At 34.4% G+C, this 21366-nt stretch overlaps 1 protein-coding gene and 1 long non-coding RNA gene across 2 annotated transcripts; both read left to right on the forward strand.

Moving 5' to 3' along the window:
• The first annotated feature begins 2571 nt into the window (after positions 1 to 2571).
• LOC144560286 (uncharacterized) lies at positions 2572 to 4572 on the forward strand. The gene is made up of 4 exons (XM_078309452.1): positions 2572 to 3063; positions 3178 to 4239; positions 4310 to 4437; positions 4551 to 4572. Exons 1-4 carry the CDS (start codon positions 2572 to 2574, stop codon positions 4570 to 4572), a joined length of 1704 nt encoding a protein of 567 aa, XP_078165578.1.
• A 95-nt stretch (positions 4573 to 4667) lies between these two features.
• On the forward strand, positions 4668 to 5073 carry LOC144560324 (uncharacterized). The gene is made up of 2 exons (XR_013513362.1): positions 4668 to 4838; positions 4922 to 5073. It is a non-coding gene; the product is annotated as an uncharacterized LOC144560324 (long non-coding RNA).
• The last annotated feature ends 16293 nt before the right edge of the window (positions 5074 to 21366 follow it).

The following is a 21366-nucleotide window of genomic DNA, read 5'->3' on the forward strand; positions in this document are numbered from 1 at the left end:
AATAAGGAGGATATGTCTCTAATTTTTGTGTTTTTATTATGTCTTTATTTTTCAAACGTTAATAAATTAAAATTTAAATCATAAATGTTAAAATAAAATCATTAGATGTGATCTATTTATTTTCTTTATATGTTCATTAAAAAATTATCGCATTTAGATTTTATTTTTATATGAATCAATGTCTAGAAATTATTCACATTAGCGTGTTTTTACAAGCTCTTCATGACAACCAAAACAAAGTTGATATGCTATAATTTTTGACACGTGCATAGATAAAATAATGTAAATCATATCTAACGGTTTTATTTTGACTTTTAAGTTTTAAATTTTGAGTTATTAAAATTTTTTAAAATAGAAGCACGATAAAGGCACAAAAAATAAAGACATTTGAACCCTCCTTTTTTTTAATTGAAGTTTGTGTTTGAGTCATTGACTATTTGTAAACTCAAAAATTGCTATTTATTTTAACATTTAAATATGGGTTAATTTTATTTTTATGTTGAATTTTAAAAGGTTAACTTTCGTCCCACGACAATAATGCAAATTCAAGTAGTATGGTTAGGGGTGAAAATAGAGCGGATTCGGAGCAGATAATACTGATATTAAATTCGTATCCGTTTTTCAATAAGCGGATACGAATACATATACGGATAGTAAATGGATGTCAATTTAAAACCAAATCCACTTTAAACGGATATGGATACGGATACGGAATGGATAGTCTAATTAAGGATATGGATTCGAATACGAATACGAAACAAATACGTGTCGGATGATTGAGTCATACAAACTTGGGAGCAAAAAAGTTTGAAATCAATTCGAAATAGAAATCCAATTAAGGTAAGATAAACAAAATCAAATATTAGATAAACCCATACACTAGCAAATCATTAATAAATGCCTATTGTTTGAAGTATTAACACCACCGGTTTATCATTCTTTTGAAACAGTGAAGAAAAAAATATTTGCTCCGGTCAAGAAAACAAGTTAGTCTCACAATAAAAATCAAATTCAATGTGAGACATTTATATACCAGGCTTTACTTCTCTTTTCATCCCACGTGAAGAGATGCTGAGCAAGAATTTCAAGCAACGAAAATATGCAGGTCTTTGGATAGGTTATTAAGAATTATATATCTGAAGAAAAGGAATATTAAATGGGTGAGTGTGATTTATTTTCTTTTTAACAAAAATGTCTATTTATTAATCCCATGTAATTCTGTTTTGAATTGAACTCGAAAGGTTTTTATTCTGTCTATTAATTGTGATTTTAAAGATTTTTAATTGCACCTTGAATTAAGGATGAGTTTAGGAGCATGTAATGGAGGTTATCATTTTAAAGATAATTTTTTATTGGATGAAAAATGTTACATTGAAATTATAATAAGTATTTTTACAAAAATAAAATATATATTAACAGATTACGAAAACGAAATTATGAAAAAAAAACCCCATCTGGTAAGATGGTCAAATTTGTTGAGTTGAAACCAATGAATAGGCGCTGCCTATTTTTCTTTTGCTATGGGCAAGATAATCAAACAGATGGCTTTTGAGGTCTTTGCCATCGGAAGAAAATCAAAGGAGTTGGTATTTAATTGTTTTGCCAACGGCATTAAGTCAAGAAACCGACCGAAATTTTTAAATATACCATTTTATAAAAAATGTTAAACCAAAACACCAGTTCTGGCTGTTTTTTACAAAAATCGCATGGCCGCTTCTGAGGGAAGCGGCCACCAGGAGCTGGGCCGCTTCTGAGCGAAGCGGCCAATATATTGGGCCGGATTGAGGCCCAGCGGGGTGGCCGCTTTGGGGGGTAGCGGCCAGGGCCGCTTCCTGGGGTAGAGGGCACCCTGAATACATAAAAAAGACAGACAGATTCATTTGACATTTGACGGAGAGAGATTCATTTGACGCACAGAGATCATATGCCACTAGTGCCGCTTCAGCTGTAAGTATTTTATTTTCTTTCTTTTTAAAAAAAAATTTAGTATTTATAATTAATTTAATTAATTTTTAAATTTAGGTTTTCTTATACTCATACCAAATGGCTGTTATGGTATCTATTTACACTGGTGGTGAGATTTTAACAGGCCCTAATGGGGTTTATTACAGTATCGGGCCTGTTTCTGTGATACCTGTAATCTCGGGTACTGATTTGTTGGTTCTGAAATCGATTATTTCTCAGAACCTCGGATTGAATCAGGATCGATATGACCTTGATATTCAGGCCAAAATTAGCATGCCCACTGGTTCAGGCCAAACTTGGTTCCAACTTTTTCCTGTTCAGAATGATGGAGTCTGGCAGGTACTGTACAACCAGACAATTAGTTTTTCTGGGGGTGGATACAAGATAATTGAACTCTTTGTGGAGATTAACCGAGTCCAGCGTCCTAACCCCCTTGCAAGGTTAATCCGGGGTGCTATTCGGGCTAATGCCTCAACCTCCTCAAGTCCAGTGTCCCAACCCCCTTTCCAGATTGACATGCCTGAAAGTAGTAATGCCCCAGTTCAGGAGGGTCGACGGTCTACTAGTCGGCCCTCCCGTCGGTCCCGAATCCCTTTGCCGATTGACATGCCTGAGAGTAGTCAAGCCCCAGTTCAGAGGGACCGACCGTCTAATAGTCAGCACTCCCATCGATCCCGAGCCCAGCCTTGTGATCCGGAGGAAATTGAGGAGACGGTGGATCCGGAAATACAAGAGGCAGAGGAAAATTGGGGGGATGTTGATCCTGATTGCATGAGCGATCACAGTGACACAGCAGATACGAGGCCTGTGCTCGGGCAGACAAAAAAATTCAAGGTTGATAAAGGGTTTCGGATAATGGGTCGGGGGGTTGAGCACCCGATTGCAGCTTTCAATGACCTGTCAGGTTTTCAGGAAGCAAATGTGGGGTTATTTGGTAGACATGCAGAGTTTGAAAATGAATTGTCAGAAGGACAAACCTATGATTCAAAGGAGGAAATAAAAGCTGCAATTTACAAGTTTCACATTCTTTGTAATAAAGAGATTAAGAATACGCACAGTGACAAACAACGGATTAGGTTCAAGTGCAAGGACCCCAGATGTGGTTGGTACATTAATGCAAGGGTCACTGGTTTTGGTACACAATGGAAAGTATCCAAGTGCCCAACAAAACATGTTTGTCATGCGGATGCCACAAGAATAGATCATGCACAGTTGACCGCTGCTATGGTTGCCGATTGCATCTCGGCGCACATGAGAAATGACGTAGATTTAAGTATCACTTCTGTTAGAATAGCTTGTGCACAAACGTACAACGGTCAGGTACCAGCGTACAATAAATTGTGGCGTGGAAGGGAGTTGGCAATTGCCCGCCAATTTGGTAGTTGGGAGGGGTCATATGCACTTATAGTCCCCTTATTGGAGGCAATTAAGCGAAAAAATCCAGGTACATTGTTTGATGTTACCTCATATCCAACTGGTGAGCCTGGACCTTACAGGTACTTTAATAGGGCGGCTTGGGCATTTGGACCATGCATAGAGGCTTTCCAACACCTGAGACCTGTCATCACTGTTGATGCTTGTTTCTTAGCAGGCCGGTACAAAGGTAAAATGTTGATTGCAACCGGGTACGATGCAGAAAATCAGCTCCTCCCGTTGGCTTTTTCATTGGTAGATACAGAGAATTTTGAAGATTGTGCATGGTTCATGCAATGGTTGAGGCGCAATGTAATTCGCTCCAGGTTTGTGTGTGTCATCACTGATAGGGGTAAGGGCATAAAAAAGGTGTTTCGACAGGATGATCTGGGATGGAATGAGGAAGATGAGGATGAGTGCGTTCACCGTCTTTGTGCTACTCACATAGCAGAAAATATGAAAAAGAATCATTGCAATGAAGAAGCAATCAAGTACTTCAGGATATGTGTGGCGAAGAGAAAGATGAGGAGATATGAGCAAGGAATGCAAGCAATGGGAGATGTATGTGATCGGGCTCTGAATTGGTTGGATGGTGTGGGTAAGTATCTAGATCAAGATGATAACGAATGTCCTAAACCATGGAAGATATTCCAGGCGTTGGATGGGAGTTTCCGTTGGGGAATTATGACGACGAACGGGTCCGAGTCGCTCAATAATGTTTTTAGATCTTCTCGTAGGTTGCCGGTAGCAGCAATAATTGAGGACACGTTTTACAAATGTCAGCAATGGTTTGCTCAAAGGAGGGCAAAAGCGCAATTTGAAGCAAGCCAGGGTCAACAGTTCTCATGCCGTGTGCACGAGGTATGTTATTTTCATTAAATTATTTTATTTTTGTAATTTTTATTAATTTCAAGCAATGTATTTTTCCTAGTTGATTAACAAACGGTGCGGGAGGTCACAATCTATGACGACGCTCGGTGGATTTGGCAACTGGAACGAGTTTGAGATAACATCCACACAAGAGAAAGTTAATGCATACATGAAAGACGCTTCTGGCCGGTTTACCAAAGCGAATTATAAATACACGGTGGTAATCATGGATGAGAACACGGTTACATGCACATGCCAGAAGCCGCAATTAAACAGAATACCGTGTTCTCATGTTCTGGCAGTGTGTCGTCTCCGAGGCATTGACCCTGGAAGGTTTGTACATTACTACTACCACATACAAACACTTATCAACACATGGCTGGGTGAATGGCATGTGTATGACAATCAGTCTGATTGGCCGGAAAGTGAAGGCCCGATCCTTGTTCCAAATGACAAAAATATTACCTTGGGTCGAAGGAGAGTTAATAGGATTCCGATGTGGCTTGATTTACTTCATAATAGAAGGAGAGGACATCAGACTCGCCGGGATACACAAGAACAACAAAACAGAGCTGCTCGAGATGCACGAGGTAGTTAACTCATACATTTTTGTTATTCAATTTTCAAGTTGAGAAATAGGAGTAACAATACATTTTTGTTATTAAATTTTCAGGTTGAGAAAGAGGCAAGCAATGTATTTTTATCCGACGGTCAAGTTTAGATTTGTATTAACATGCAGACACCTATTTAGGCAAGCATTACTCGTTTATTGTATTAACATGCAGACACCTATTTAGGCGCACTATTATTGTTTGTTTTGATTTATTTGTGATTTATTTGTTGTTTTATTGTTTGTTTTACAAATCGTTACGTTCGGATTTACTATGACGAAAAATAATGAAAGATAAAAGCAAAATAGTACAATAAATAACAACATAAAAGAAAGATAAGCATCCTGATATAACAAATCATAGTATATGACAACACTAGAGTAAAAAAAATACAAAAGCAAACGGTGCGCCGGCTGGAATGATACTATGAACGGTGCGTTTTTTATGTATTCAGGGTGCCCTCTACCCCAGGAAGCGGCCCTGGCCGCTACCCCCCAAAGCGGCCACCCCGCTGGGCCTCAATCCGGCCCAATATATTGGCCGCTTCGCTCAGAAGCGGCCCAGCTCCTGGTGGCCGCTTCCCTCAGAAGCGGCCATGCGAAATTTGGAAAATCCAGCCGAAAATGGTGTTTTGGTTTAACATTTTTTATAAAATGGTATATTTAAAAATATCGGAGAAACCGATGCTGTTATGATTCTTAATTAAAGGCGCTGCTTGGTTTTTCATATCAGTCAACAAGTCAGCCAACCGATGGTGATTTTAATTACTTTGATTTTTAATCAAAGTGCAGCCGCTGCTTCTAGAGAGATCTGAACCGAATTCATATTGTGAGTTTGGGATTGAGTTGCTTCTATCTGTCTCTATTGTTTCTTCACTTAATCTTGTTTAGAACTTGTTCTTTTTTTTTGGAAACTTGTAAGAGAGTGTGTGAAAGAGTGTTATTGAGAATTCTAATCTCCTTGTACTTATAAGGCTCTTTGATTTAGTAGATTTGTGTCGTGTATTCTCATCACTACTAGAATCTCCAATATTAGCAAGCGTAGGAAGCGTTATTAGCAAGCGTAGGAAGCCCCCTTGCAATAGAAATAGAGCTTTTGAATTTCACTGATTAAATTAATATTGTTGCAACGGGAGGCGCTTGCAAATAATCATGTTTGCTAATGTCTTCCACTGGCCCTTGCTAATGTCACATATTCCCCCTTGCAAATAATAAGACCCACCCCAAACACCCCAGATATTATTTTTTATTAAAACCCATTGCAATTACCAGTTTTGTTGCGCTTGCAAATGAGTCGTAGACGGGTCCCACACATTTGTTGCAAGGGCAACCGTTGCAAATAATGTTTAGGATTGTGTTTATATTATTTAATTGTGAATGCCTAAACTATTTGCAAGCGTCGCCGTTGCAAATGTTTTTGGAGTAGGTTTTTATATTATTATATTCTGAAAGACCTTATTATTTGCAAGGGCCACCATTGCATAAGTTCTTGGAATGTTGTTTATAATATTTTATTGCGAATGCCATATCTATTTGCAAGCGTCACCGTTGCAAATGTTTAACAGTTTTTTTTAATATTATTCTATTATTAAAGTCAAGAATATTTGCAAGCGACACCGTTGCAATTGAGTTTAGGTTTCAAATTATATTAGTTTATTGTGAAGGGCTGAATTATTTGCAAGAGGCACCGTTGCTAATATTTTCTAAGTTTCGGTTTATATTATTTTATTGTAAAAGAAGGAAATTATTAGCAAGGGCCACCGTTACAATTGTTTGTGACACCCTTAGACAGCGAGACACACCTAAATTTGATATCTCCCTTTGTGACACAATAAATATTAATACAACCATCACATAAATTCGAAATATTAATACAACCACAACAAAATACAATGTTATATTTCGAAGGGTATGGCTCAATGTTGAATTTTGCACATTTTTGCACTTTTTTGGTGGTATGGCTCAGACATGGCACCTCCAGTATAGCAATTGGGCTCTCCGGTACGAATGAAACAGACATACCACTCGTCTTAGTTGCATTGAGACGCATCCGTATTTTGTTTTGAAACATCTCGTAACAATCTAAAACTCTCCTGCATTAATTGAAATTTAAGCTGTAATTAGAACTCACATCCTAGATCAACATACACAACCAGTGCAAGGCTGGTACAACAACCTCTAAATGGTACATACTTCTACCAGAGCAGTGCGGTACACTATCGGTACTAATGCTGATCCAAGAAACAAACATTATCATGACAAAAACAAGTAGGGATTAATATACGGTACCTATACATTGCATATTAGTAATGTTTTCAAAAGAAAATCAAATATACCTTCTCTAGATAAACACAAGTTGCCAATGCTTTCTCTATTTCAATGGATTGGAATTCTTCTAACACTGTAAAGTACAGCTGTGGCAGCTATCTCCTAACACTGTTCAATACATTCGGACGAATCTCACAGCTCAAATAACACTGGCCCCCGTGCTATCGCCGAATAAGCACCGGACACGTCGATCACACAAAATATGAGATAACTCAGAGAATTCGCACACTTCATTTTCTCTCACTCTCTATTTTCAATTCCCTCCAAAACATCACTAGATTCATCTAACAAAGAGAGATCAAGAAATCTCACTTTTCTAACCTAGGCGCCGCTCACCTTTCTTCTCAGAACAAAAAAACCAATGATGCCCTCTCTCAGAAACAAAGAAAACTACATGTTCCCCCTTTCCTCCGCCGTTCACCTCTTCCAAGCGTGTGAATCACCTGTCTCCTCCTTCACCGCTACTCCATCACCTCCTCCGTCGCACCCTCACCCGTAACCACCACCTCGTCACACCCTAAACCCTAGTCAAGCCCTTCGCCGCTATACGGTCCAGTGACCATGATAACGGAAAAAAATAAATCCTATACAAATCTCGTGACGCATAAAATAGGTTTTAGCGTCACCGAACGCTAATCCTTCCAGAGGATTTCCGTGGTGGAAACCGTTGTAACGGTCATCTACCGTTATCAACAGTGACCACAGTTACACTCTAAACCACTCCGATTGACCTACTGTTGTGACGGTCCCCTGTACTATTACAACGGTCAACACCACTTCATTTTTATCAGCTCTTTATAAATATAAGCTATACCAAAGTTTAGAGTATCACTCTAGCCACCTCCAACTTCAATATTTCGTATTTACAGATCTAAAGAAAGTCGTCGTTGCTTGTGCAATCCAACTTCAATATACACAATCAATCTCAAGCTTATTCAATCAATCAACCAACTCCTAGAGTGATAATGTGTGATCGAATCATTTACTACTTCGAGTTTTGTGTTCATCTTGCAATCCTTGAAGTCCTTGCGACTCGGATTGTCTTGTTAAGGCCGTGTGACTTCCCAGAAGAATTGTAAGGGCTCATTGGTTTCACCTTGTACTCATTTCTCATTGGGTAAAGAAAGGCGCGTCATCTAGAAGGTGTCTCTAAACTCTACTATTTACTTTATATTTAGTTTAGGACAAAGTTATTCTAGTTTCTGCCAAGAATAACTTATAGATACGCTAGATTATTATTACACCCCCTAGGTGCCTTTGGGACCAACAATTGGCTCACATAAATTGTGTCTATTTTCTTTCTTGTTTTACATGGAAAATCATTGTTTTCAAGGCCAAAACACACCGTTTAGTGACTCAAAATTTTAATTGAAATTTGTAATCAATTTTTTCGTTTCGTTTTTTTGTGTTTTTTTCTAAACCATATTTCATTCCTAGGAATGTTAGTGTAACTGTATGTGGTCATTAGATCTAGGATTTATTGAATTTTTTTTTTTTTTTTAGCAAAATGCTTGTAATGAGTTCATAAGTATAAATAGATTGATATTTTACTTGATTTTGTGATACTGTGATGAATTTAATGGAAATTGATAATGTCAATTTATATAGCGAAAATCACTACTTTAAAGTATGGAAAATGGCAAAAAAGCGTATGCAAAGTAGTCATTTTCTTGAATTATTTACTGCAAACGTGTTTTTAGGCTATTTTTGCAGCTTTGGAGAAAGTTGCGTATTTAGGCCGAAAACAGAGCAAAAATGTCATATTTAGGCTATTTCTGAAGGTGGCGTCAAAATAGGGCATCACATGAAGCATGCAACACCTCACACGAAGTACACAACATGCGAAATGGTGAAAAATGCAGAAAATCTGCTCTGTCAGGAGCCATGCAGCCTAGATCTATACCGCATGCAGCTACACGAAGAGACAGCACGAACCTATAGATTCAATCCGTGGACTGTTTTGGTTGGATTAAGTCTCAGCCGTTGATGCGAATTTCGAGCAGAATCATTCTAGAAGAACTTACTTCAATAAGCTACACCCCTTTAGGAATACTATATGTACCCCTCTTGTAATAGGATTTAGTATGTGTGTTTAATTGTGTTAAGTCCAGAATTTAGAGTAGAATAGAGCGTAAATTCTAGAGAAGAGAATGGCAGCTCTCAAGGTCTAAGGTGGGAGAAGAAAACGTCATCTAAGGAGGCAAGAGTTCTTCAATCTTCAAGGGTTGTGGTTTATGTATTTCTTATTTTATTTCTTTTATTTTTCCATGATTTTGATAAGCTAATTTTCTCATCTCTAGGATTTGGGTATATCGAATTCTTTATTATGTTTTAGTATAATTTATGTTTTGCTTATGTTGATTTTAGATTTCGTTATACCTTGAATTATTTTTTATCGTATCCTTGCATATATAGTTATGTCTACTATATGTCAATGTCTTCCACATATCAATAGGTGTAAAGTCTTTGTATCTTGGTGTGAGTGGGATTACATGTAAGCACTTTGAACACTTCGGCTAACGAGACTTGGTAGCGATTCAAAGGCTAGGGATAGAACCTAGTGGGCTCTCTTGGTAAGATATCATAAATCGTATATTCAATTTATATGAGGAATGACTTAGAAATAAGTAGGGTCTTTGAGATGCATGTTATAATTTTTGGGGTAGGATAGGGAAGTATACATTATCCTTTGCGTGAGGAGGATAATTTACGGATCTGGAATACTTAGAATTGTTAGCCCAAAAGCCGATTGAAAGATGGAAAAACCTTTCAAATCGTATAAGGCAAAAACCCAAGGTGTCTGTAGGTTGTGACAGTACCGCATGCAAGCTACCTTGTGGGACAATCTATATCTCATGCGGCAGTGACAATGATGTATGTGGGGTAGACGTTGAAATTACACTTTGCTTAATTTAGAAGGAGATTATCTGAACCCTAGGGGCTTTATATATCTGTTTATTTCTGCAAATTAATCATAATTAGTGTCACAGCCTCAAATCTATTATAAACCCGAGAACCTAGACTAGTGTATGTTGTTAAATATTTAATATATTATTCATGTGGATTGACACCCAACACTACTACACGGTAGGATTATGCACTTGTGATCTGAATGAAAGTAGAATTAGAGTATAAAAGGTATATTAATTTATACTGAAAGTAGTGTTACTAATTTGGTGCATAAGAAGTGTTTTGTGCTATTCAATTAATATTTAAAGCTATATACAAACTGATTTTAAAAGAAAAAAATTAATAAAAAATATATATTTATAAATACAATCACCAACAGTTAAACTTGACAAAATTCACCAACGGTTCTTAACTATTAGTGATGACTATATATTACTTGGAGGACCATATCAAGAACGATGAGATAACCGTTATTGATGGCAAATTTAACTGTCTTTTATGTGTGTGTGTGTATATATATAGTAGTGTTTCTTATGAATTGAGTTAGTGATTGACAACCAATAATTATTTTGTATTTCTTGTTACTTTTTTTACATATTTTATTTTTAATATTTAATAACTTTATCAACATTAAGACAAGTCCAACAAGCACTACTAGAATTTTCAGTAATGGCAACGGTACTAAGTGGTATTAGCAAGCGTATGAAAGGCCCTTGCAATAGAAATTGAGTTTCTGATTTTTTATGATTAAATTAATATAGTTGCAACGGTATTCCCTTGCAAATAATCACGCTTGCTAATGTCTCCTATTGACCCTTGCTAATGTCTCCTATTCCCCTTGCAATTAATAAGACCCACCCCAAACACATTAGTTGCAAGGGCCACCGTTGCAAATAATTTTAAGAATTCTGTTTATATTATTTTATTGTGAAGGCTGTTACTATTTGCAAGCAGTACCGTTGCAAATGCTTTTAGTATAAGTTTTTATATTATTATATTCGAAAAGACCTTATTATTTGCAAGAGTCACCGTTGCAAAAGTTTTTAAGATGTTGTTTATAATATTTTATTGTGAATGCCTTATCTATTTGCAAGCGGCACCGTTGCAAATGTTTTTTTGAATTTGTTTATATTATTTTATTGTAAAGGTTCTAACTATTTGCATGAGCTACCCTTGCAAATATTATTAAGATTATTTTATATTATTCTATTGTAGAAGTATAAATACTTTTAATCCTAGATAGAGAGACTTTATTATTTGAATGGTAAATATAAATATAAATCACAGCAACAGAAACTTTAATTATTTTTTTCAGAGAAGAAATTATAATACAAATTTATATCACAAAAGATACACATATATTGATATTTTTTTATCAAACAAAAATATCAAACAAAAGAAATTAGTAACTTTAAGAAAAAAATAGAATGAACAACCATATAAATGGTGCAAGAGACTGCTTTTTCCATGTGCTCTCAAACTGCAAACATACAAGAAAATAAAAGTGACTTAAATTGTATAGAAAGAAACAATAATTTCAAAACATTAAAGTTTTAATGTTACTAGATAAATTTCTAATTTCCATTTAGTAACTACTATATATATTAATTTTTATTTTTGGTAAAATTATTCATCATGACTACTTGCTCCATCAATAGCCTCATGACCCATCTAATTACCATCTAATTACTTACCACAGAGGTACCGATCAGGCCAAAAATTCCATTTAACCATAAGCTTAGAGCAGCATACAATAACTTAAAAGTTCAATAGTTTTTGTAATTTTGGAGCATATGTGAAAGCTGGTTTTTAGAACAAAAGTTTCTAGTGCAAACTTCCTATTAAACCCATAGTTCTCTGCTTGCAACAAATAACAACTCTAGAAGCATATACCCACTTAAATGACTATGAATATACAACAATGATATGTATGAAGAATTATAAATTCAACAAAGTAAAATATATTTTGAAGACAAATAAGGGCATACCTACTTGGAATCACCTCAAGTGATTGTTTCTGAAATACTGATCATTCAATATCCTGTATAAAAAATAATTTCAATTAAACCAACAAGCTTCAAATGTGATCTACTTTACTGTGACTACTACAAAAACGTTTCAACAAAAATCAATTTGGCACAAATCTCAAGTTACCTTACTAAGCAGATACCAAGGCTCCGTTAGACAATTTAACCCTGGGCGTAGGGAAGATATGATATTTTTATGGGCCTGAAGCACAGCCTAAAAACCATTTCAAAATTAGGTCTAGTTTTCACTTAAAATAATAGAATTTGTCCTAAAAAATGTATATTATCATAATAGACCCTTACATTGTAGATGATAGTTTGATCTTTAGTGTAATATTTCTATCTTTAAACTCCACTGTGCCTCCATACAAGTAAAGATTATCTTTACCAACTGCCATGCAAGAATTAATGCGACAGCATGGCTTAACTATCTGTAAATACAGAGAAATGCAATCTTCCTTTTGATATTGAAAAGTCTAGATTATGAATTACGAAACAACAAAGGACCTGCATATATGAAACATATACACTATCTGACCCATATCACTATCGAAGAATGGTACCGGTAACACAGAAAATTCCCAACACTAACAAATGAAGAAGAAACTTAGACTAGATAACCAAAACTAGCTATACAAACACTAAGAAAAAATGTCAGCTTCAACCTGTTTTTAGTTTTAAATATATACATAACACTTCTTCCCATTTAGGCATTTTCACAAATACCTTATGTGCAACACATTGTTAGCCTAGATTGATGAAATTGAAGTGCCAAATTTTGGTCACTGAATTATACTTGATAATTTATTGGTGTATGGTTGGCTATTTCCTACATGAGTCAAGTGTGGTAAGCATGAAAGCAAACAAACCGATCATTTTTTTATTTTATTTTGTTCACTCATTTTCACAAACAACTTCAGCACAAAAAAACCAACTAATTTCACAGACAACATAAAACATAATCTACTGGGCCTCGATCTTACCGTTCTTTCTTCATCTGATCTCACACCCACCTACTGGACTCTATTGTTCCTCCTCTCTTAGGTCCTAATTGTACAAGAAAATCAACCATCAAGGCGTTTATCTCAAATTACCAACTCAATATACTCAAGCCTAGGGTTTTATCAAAATTCACACAAATACACAACTAGAACACCAAAATAAGAACCGAAAAGAGAAAAGTTTACCTCTATCGAGTTTATTCCCCTGCAAGAAGAAGAAAAAATCGCACTTTTAGGCCTGACGGAATCTACCTCCTTGTTTGCGGTCAATTTATTGGCGAGAGTGGTTCAGAGACGGCTAAGTCGTGACCTAAAGGAAAGAGTAAAAGAGGTGGATTTTAGTCGAAATGAGATGGAGGTGGCTAAAGTACTACAAATTAGTATATCAAGAAAATGAGGGGAAGGATTTTGGAATTCACAACCTCTACGTGACCTGATAATACCTTCTTCCCCAAATTAGTATATCAAGACCTTCTTTTTTCCACTTCAAGAATCTCAAAGCCCTTTAATGGAGGATCCCCGCGCTAGCCCGAATCTCAAATCCGTTGGAGATTTAATCTCAAATCGTGAAGTTAAGGGTGGAATGAGCAATACCTGAGAGGAACAAACCCTCGGAGAGATTTCGCTGGCTACGAAGGGGGGAATTTTTTTTTGCTAAGTTATGTTATTGACAGCGAGTTTCTTTCTTCCTTTAGTTTGTTGGCAATGATTTGTATATATAAATTATAAATGTGAGGTGCTGCGTTAAATCAAAAGTGCTCTGTTATTAAGAACCCCCCAATTTGAGAGGGAATTGAAATACAGCGCCCGGGAACAGCAAATTTGGTTATTATTTTTGCATGACACGTGTCTGGTGCCTACTGGCCAGTAATTTCTGGGGCCCCTGGATCAGTTAGATATGCTCCAGAATAATAATAGGTGGAGTTTAGTATAATTACATGTGCATTTGTAAGAATATATATATTTGTACATGTGATAGTAATTTAGTAAAAGATGTAATAATTATATTTTGTGATTTTAATTATAGTTGTACATGCCATGACTATTTGATCATTATGTATTATTGGTTATTTGCATGAGATGTGAAATTTTCTAATTAATGAAGAAAATTGGAAATCTGTGTGTTGAAAAAAATTATTGAAAAATATTATTAGTCAAATTTACAGGATAGTGAATGTTAAATCATGTTTTTACGTCTTAATAAGTAATTTAGACACGTAAATTAGTATCTTAGTACATGCATATTGTGTTAGCAACTCATATGCTCTACACTTGTCATGCAACAACAACAACAATCGTGCAAGCTAATGAAGAAAGAAACAAACACCTATGAAATTGGCCGATCGGAACCGTTACAATTAAAGATTACTAGCTTAATTTGTCTGTGTGAAAATTTTGTCAAAATTTACGTTGATTTTCACATCCATCAAGCTTACGGAATATCATGCCATCGAATGGCCATAATCAAATCACGACGGATCGAAGCTTAGACATAACCAAATTCAAAATCATTTATATTGTGTTTGTTAAGGGTTCTCCCTTGATCATTTAAAAGTTAACTTTGAATCATTTCAAGAAAAATCAATCGTGGATTTGACACGTGAAAATGCACGGTCCATATTTAATGACACTAAGACAAGAGCCAAATAATAATGAAATTGTATAAATTTTCTATGTGTATGTATATTTTGTTCACATAATATGATAAAATTTAGTTTTCATTTTTTGGAATTTTGTGCATATAATTTGGTGTGCAATTATTATCTAATTGGCTACTGGGTTAACAAGAGCCCTCTGATGTGTGATTAAGTGTTCAGATTTAAAAGGAGGCCTCCATTTTAGTAGATCAATTACTTGGGGACATTTTCTCTTAGGTAATACCATCCATCAAGTAGAAATTTGCCCCATCGGGAAGGCTATCTATCTTTCAAGATTCGTGCAACATTGATCAGGCGGCTATACTCAGTACCGCTAATTGTATATTAACTCAGGCAAAAAACGGAGGGGAGTAAAGGGTAGAATGAGTTACAAAGAGTCTTCTATGTAGGACTTGGCATTTTTTGAAAGTCCAAATACAAAAACCCTAGAAACCCTTCTTCTCCCTCTCTAAGAAAAACCCTTCTCCCTCAGCTGCTACGATTTCTTCCTCAGACGCAGCCGCCACTAACCTCACCACCCTCTCTTCTCTCTCTCTAAGCAAAGCCAACCGATCGACCTCCATCTCAAACCACTCTATCTCTACCGCCGCTCGGACCTCCGTCTCTAACCTGTCCCGCCGCTCTATCGACCACTCAATCTGTCAGAGATTGAAGGCTCAATCGGTCGGAGATCGTACCCATCGGAGGGATAGGTATGTAGTTTTGTTCACTTAGGTTTTGTAATTTAGGGTTTTGTAATTTAGGTTTTTGTTCATATAGGTTTCGAAATTGTTGGTGAAAGTATGAAAAGGGTGTGAAACTTTGTGTTTTTGGTTGGTTATTACTTGCAAGTCATGAACTGAGTAAAGGCACGCAGTGTATACTGTCTTTTGTTTCATTTGCTCATTACTGTTAATCTAAGTCCAAAATAATCTAAGCCTTGTGGCATGCATGATTTCATTAGTTTTACTAGATATTGATTAATTAGTGTGCTTCGGTTAATATTATAATAGTTAATTTGGGTCTATATCATTTCATCATAAGTGCATTACTAGTATTAATTTTTATTAAAATCAATGCACATCTTTTGCACTTAAACTAATCCCCAAAAACAATTTAACGTACTGACTAATATGCATGTTGGTTTATGCTACATATTTTTTAATTTGACAGGAAAGATTTAGTTACGCGAAAGGTCAGGTACATATTTGCTTATTGAAGAGAGCAATTATTGACTCACTTCAATTATTTATTTTCTTTAGTATATTCATTACCAAGTACATAATATGCTAATTTGGTACCCAAGTGTCTGTGATGATTTTTGTATTCAGAATTACTCAGATCTTTATCATTTCTCTACTTAATTAACATTCATTATTTTTCTTGAAACACAAGGTTTATGTGATTTATATGGAAAGTGCTACAAAAGAAGGAAATGAAGTTGGTACCCTTGATGATTCATTGAACCATGACAATCACATGCTTGCTTCTGTCACAATAGAAGGTAAAAGAAGAAAATATGTTGTCTTTGTTCATTTAATAAGGTTCAATTGAAAATTTTATCTTATAAAAGATATATATCAGTGATGTCACTTTTAGCACTTAGAATCCAATTATAAAAGTTTAGAGATAAATCAGTGATATTGGATTGTCCATCATTATTTTCAGAGAAAGGACAAACAACTCATATTCACAAATATCAAGGAGGCTTTCGGGGTTTTGCTGCAAAATTAACCCAAGAGCATGCTTCATATTGGCTAGTATGTAAATTTATCCCTACACAGGCTCATACGCTCTGAAATTGCAATGTTTCAGTTATGTACAATACATTCATTATTACTACTATTCAAAATGTCATAACTGGGTTGATATAAAATCCACGAATACTTTTTTTTAGACATGTCATAATAGGGGATAAATTGAAATTGCAATGTCACAGGCTTTCACTATGTTTCGTATATAGGAATAAAATTGAAGTTTGATCTGTTCATCTGTTTGATCTGTTTTATGCTAAAATTGTTTAAAATTACAAATGCACCAAGAACATTGTTTGATCTGTTTTATACAAATACCCAATTAAAATTGATTTTTTTTGCTATATGAATTTGTTTGATCTGTATTTAATATTTTGATTGTTTATTTCATTAGGTATCTAATTGCAAAGACTATCTTGAGCGTTCTTAAATGCTGCTTCTGATGATTGGTGCTAATGGAAAATTTCATAATTATGCAACTAATTTCTTGACTGTAATTTATTTTGTAAAAATTGTTAATGGGTGGTCGTTGTTGTAATTTAGATTGGTACAATGTATGATAATTGTACTATGTTGATTAATGTTTATTAAATGTTATCTCTATATTTCAATGTGTTTATGTAAATTTGGTTCAATGGAATTGTAACAGCCTGTTGGGTTGGTACTGGGTTGGTATCGGGGTGGTACCAGATTGGTATAATGAGGGAAGATTATAGAATTAGAGCATGCAAAAAGTATTAATGATGTCTTTGCAAATAGTAAGGTGGGGCTCACGTTTGTTAACATTGCTAATAATCTGGTGGAACCCATGCATGACATCCTTGCAAATAATAAGTGGGACCCACAAATGATATCCTTGCTAATAACTAGGTGGGACCCACGAGGGACATCCTTGCAAATACTAAGTGGGGCCTACGATACATATGCTTGCTAATACTCAGTTGCCCACGCGGGACAAAGTTTTTGCAAGCGTGCCTTTTTGCAACGACTGCCCTTGCAGAAAGTCTAGGGAAATGTTTTAGCAAGCGTAAGCGCTTGCAAAAAGTCAGAAATTGAGTATTTGCATGGAGGTTTAAAGCAACGGTAGTTATTGCAAGCGTAGCGCTTGCAAATAGCGTTTTTGGGGCCTATAGCAAGGGTAAGCCGTTGCAACAAGCCCAATCCTACTGTTGCCATTACTGGAAATTCTAGTAGTGAAGCTAGAGTGCGTGTACTCTGAGATATCTCACATTTTGCGTGACTGACGTGTCCGCTGCCTATTCGGAGATAGCGTAGGGTATTATTTATGCTTTGAGATTTGTAGAGAATGTTTAAAAAAAAAAAGAGAGATTTGTAGATAACGTATTTGAACGGTTGTGAATTTTCAAATGCAAAATATGAGACATAGAGGATGCGAATTCAATAAACTATTGGTTTACTGTATTTTCTTCTTATCTTGTTATTTGCCTAAAGTAAAAAAAAAAAGTTGGACATTGTGAGAGTCTTCCATCCTGCTCGAATTTTTGTTATAAATCATAATTAGAAAAGAGTTTTTATGAAACTAACATGATTACTTTTTTTTTTTTTTTACAAAAACCATAAGAACCGAAATGTCATTTTGGTCCGGAATTTTTTTTTTACCGATATGGTAATTCGGTCCCAAATATTTTTACAATTTTTTAACGTATTTTTTTCTCAAAATCTGTGAAAACGATTGGGACCGAAATGTCATTTCAGTCCAAAAAAAAAAAAGGGGAACCGAAATAGCATTTCGGTTCTTATGATTTTTGTAAAAGAAAAGAAATCATGTTGGTTTCATAAAAAAAAAATTCTAATTATGGTTTATAAAAAAAAATTCATCCTGCTCGACATAAAGTGTAATAAAATTATAATGTTTATAATATATTATATTAATTAGTAGATTATTTTAATGTAAATTTTTATCTAAACATAATATTTTGACATACTAACATGTTTTTTTTACTATTTGTTTTAGTAAAAATCAAGTTTCTGATAAAAAAAATTCAAATATCTGATCCGATTCAGTTGATTCTAACCAATTCAGCCGAATCTAATTTCAAGATCTACTTATTGATTTTGATTCCAGTTCCGATTTGCTGAGCCGATTTTGATACTGATTCAAAATAAAATAGGTATATAAATATGAAGTTAATATTCTTCGCCTTTCTGGCCTGATCCTTTTTCTGGGTGATAAAAAAGTAAGAACCAGTTCAAGAGGAGAAAACGAATACGAAACTGTTGCTACACAATATGATTTCCATATAAAGTTGAGTGGAAGTTCAAATACCATGTTTGGTTGTAGTTTAAAGGTAGAATAAGAAATTTAGTCCTCGTTATTTCATCAAATGAGTATTAATTAAATCGAACTAAGATGACATAAGTCAATATTTAGATCAGCCTAAATTAAACTACTTCACATGATTATTTAATTTTATTGCACGTCTTGGCCTAACTCGAATGATTATAATAATATATTATTATTAGTATATAATTATATAATTAATATCTTATATTGTTAATATAATAAATAATTATTATCATAATATTATATAATTAGTATCTTTTTATTAATAATTATGTTATATTGTTAATATATTAAATAATTATTATAATAATATTATGATATATCATAGTTATTATTAATATATTAATATTATATAATTAGTATCTTATTATAAATAATTAGTCAATATAGGCTTCCAAAACTTTAGTCCACCAACTCTAATTAAACAAGAAATATCTTAAGTCATAATCTAACTTTAGATCTCAACCAAACATGAATAATTTAAACCGACTTAAATTAGAATAATTAATTTATGCCTCCTTAACTTTAGTCCACCATCAAACACCACCAAAAAGAATGGACACGTATTAATGCTCTGGCCACTTGGCCAGTAGTCCACATATTCATGTATATTTGTAAAAAAGAATGAGACATAACTTTATAATTTATTAAAAAATTAATTAAGTATATTTGTATACTTTTTGTGAACATTAATTATAATTTGAGAGGATCATTTGATAAAATATAATATAATGTTTTAAAGGATTTGAATGTAAAAAAGTTTGAACCAAAACTGCCGCTACAAAGGTTAGCAACAACAGTATAAAGATTAATATACAAATTAAGCTAAGAAGCCGGTCAAGATGCAGAAAAAGAAAAACACCTAGACGTATCAAGTTCTATATATGATGTTTCAAATTGGAGAATGAAGGTTTCTGAAATATAATTCAAGAATCAATAATTATATGTTAGACCAATAACTCATATTTGATCTAGTAGCAAAGATATATGTCTTCTAATTTAAGAGGATCATGCGTTTGAAACTCAAATAGATTTTTTTTTTTTTTTTGTAATAACATAAGTTTGAAAAAAGATGTTGGATGGTTTAACTCCCAACCCTTTCATTCACAAATTATTTTTTTTTGTAACTCCATTGACATATTGAAAGTATTAAGTACCACTTGCATTTTGGAAGTAGTTGCAACTACCCCTTCTCCATTCAATTTTTCATTAAATATGTGAAAATATCAATCATATTTCTATTTTTGAAAAAAAATCTACACACTCCTTTCTTTTTTGCAATACAATACTTATGAGTCAATTGGAGTAACAAAAAAATTTATTGAACATTTAAGACTGATGCTAAATTTTTACCATTACTCTTACTACTAGCATGTGCGTGGTTTCATTTTCTGAGGGTTCCTGCACAATATTATTTAGAAACTGCAAAAGCAATACAATATGATGACGAGATAGAAGCCTCATTTAATGTGTATAGAAACTGATGCTGACATTGTGTTTTGTAATGGGGGAAGAATAATTGAAATTGTATTGCTTTATTTCATTGTGTATTTGCTTTGATACAAATCCTGTATATATAAGGGAGCTTTACAACATAACAGCTTACAGCCTATCTAACAAACAAACTAATTTCTATTTTAGAGTCCTAATTACATCTGTTTGACTTGGTCAACATAACAACCTTCCTTTCTTCTCTCTCCCACCACAAAAACCACCTGCAACCATATAATCAAGGACTAAGATGGTGGTCAAAGCAGTGCAATTTAAATATATATATATATAGAGGTTGGCTAAGATCAAAGTGGTAGTTCCTGAGCTTTGGTGCTACCAATTTGTTTTTTAATTTTTAAAGTTCAAAACGTCGATCCGAACCGTTCAAGTTGTTCTCCATATTAAATTGTGCTTGGAGACCAAATTTTATATTTTTCTGAATTTGTTTACTATTTATTAAGCCACTTTGAAAACAGCTGATTCAACGGTGGCTTCTGATTTTACTGTTTTGTTAAGCCACCGTTGGATCAGCGATTTTCAAAGTGACTTAATAAATAGTAAAAAAATTCAGAAAAATGTAAAATTTGGTCTGCAAGCACAATTTAATATGGAGAACAACTTGAACGGTTCGGATCGATGTTTTGAACTTTGAAAATTGAAAAACAAATTGGTAGCACCAAAGCTTAGGAACTACCACTTTGATCTTAGCCAACCTCTATATATATATATATATAGAGAGAGAGAGAGAGAGAGATGGGCTATGGTGCATTGCAATGCATGAACCCCCTTATCCATTGCACTATAATCACGGATTTAAAGTCCAAACGACCGATCCGAACCGTTAGATGTTTAATCCATATAGAAATGTGCTTGGAGACCAAATTTTACATTTTTTGGAATTTTTTTACTATTTATTAAGAATTTTTGAAAATTGCTGTTTTGCTGTGAACAGTAAAATTTTCTGGACCATCAGATCAGCGACTTTCAAAATTGCTTAATAAATAGTAAAAAAAATTCCAAAAAATGTAAAATTTGGTCCCCAAGCACATATTAAT

This window comes from Carex rostrata, chromosome 10, assembly GCF_964058835.1.
Source record: "Carex rostrata chromosome 10, lpCarRost1.2, whole genome shotgun sequence".
In the NCBI taxonomy this organism is placed as follows: Eukaryota; Viridiplantae; Streptophyta; class Magnoliopsida; order Poales; family Cyperaceae; genus Carex; species Carex rostrata.

Excerpts from the sequence above, each read along its gene's own strand:
- LOC144560286 (XM_078309452.1), top strand. The coding sequence starts at position 2,572 with ATGCCTGAGAGTAGTCAAGCCCCAGTTCAGAGGGACCGACCGTCTAAT. Across the intron at positions 3,064-3,177 it reads TCAAGTGCAAGGACCCCAGA|TTGACCGCTGCTATGGTTGC; the intron begins TGTGGTTGGTAC and ends GATCATGCACAG. Across the intron at positions 4,240-4,309 it reads TCTCATGCCGTGTGCACGAG|TTGATTAACAAACGGTGCGG; the intron begins GTATGTTATTTT and ends TATTTTTCCTAG.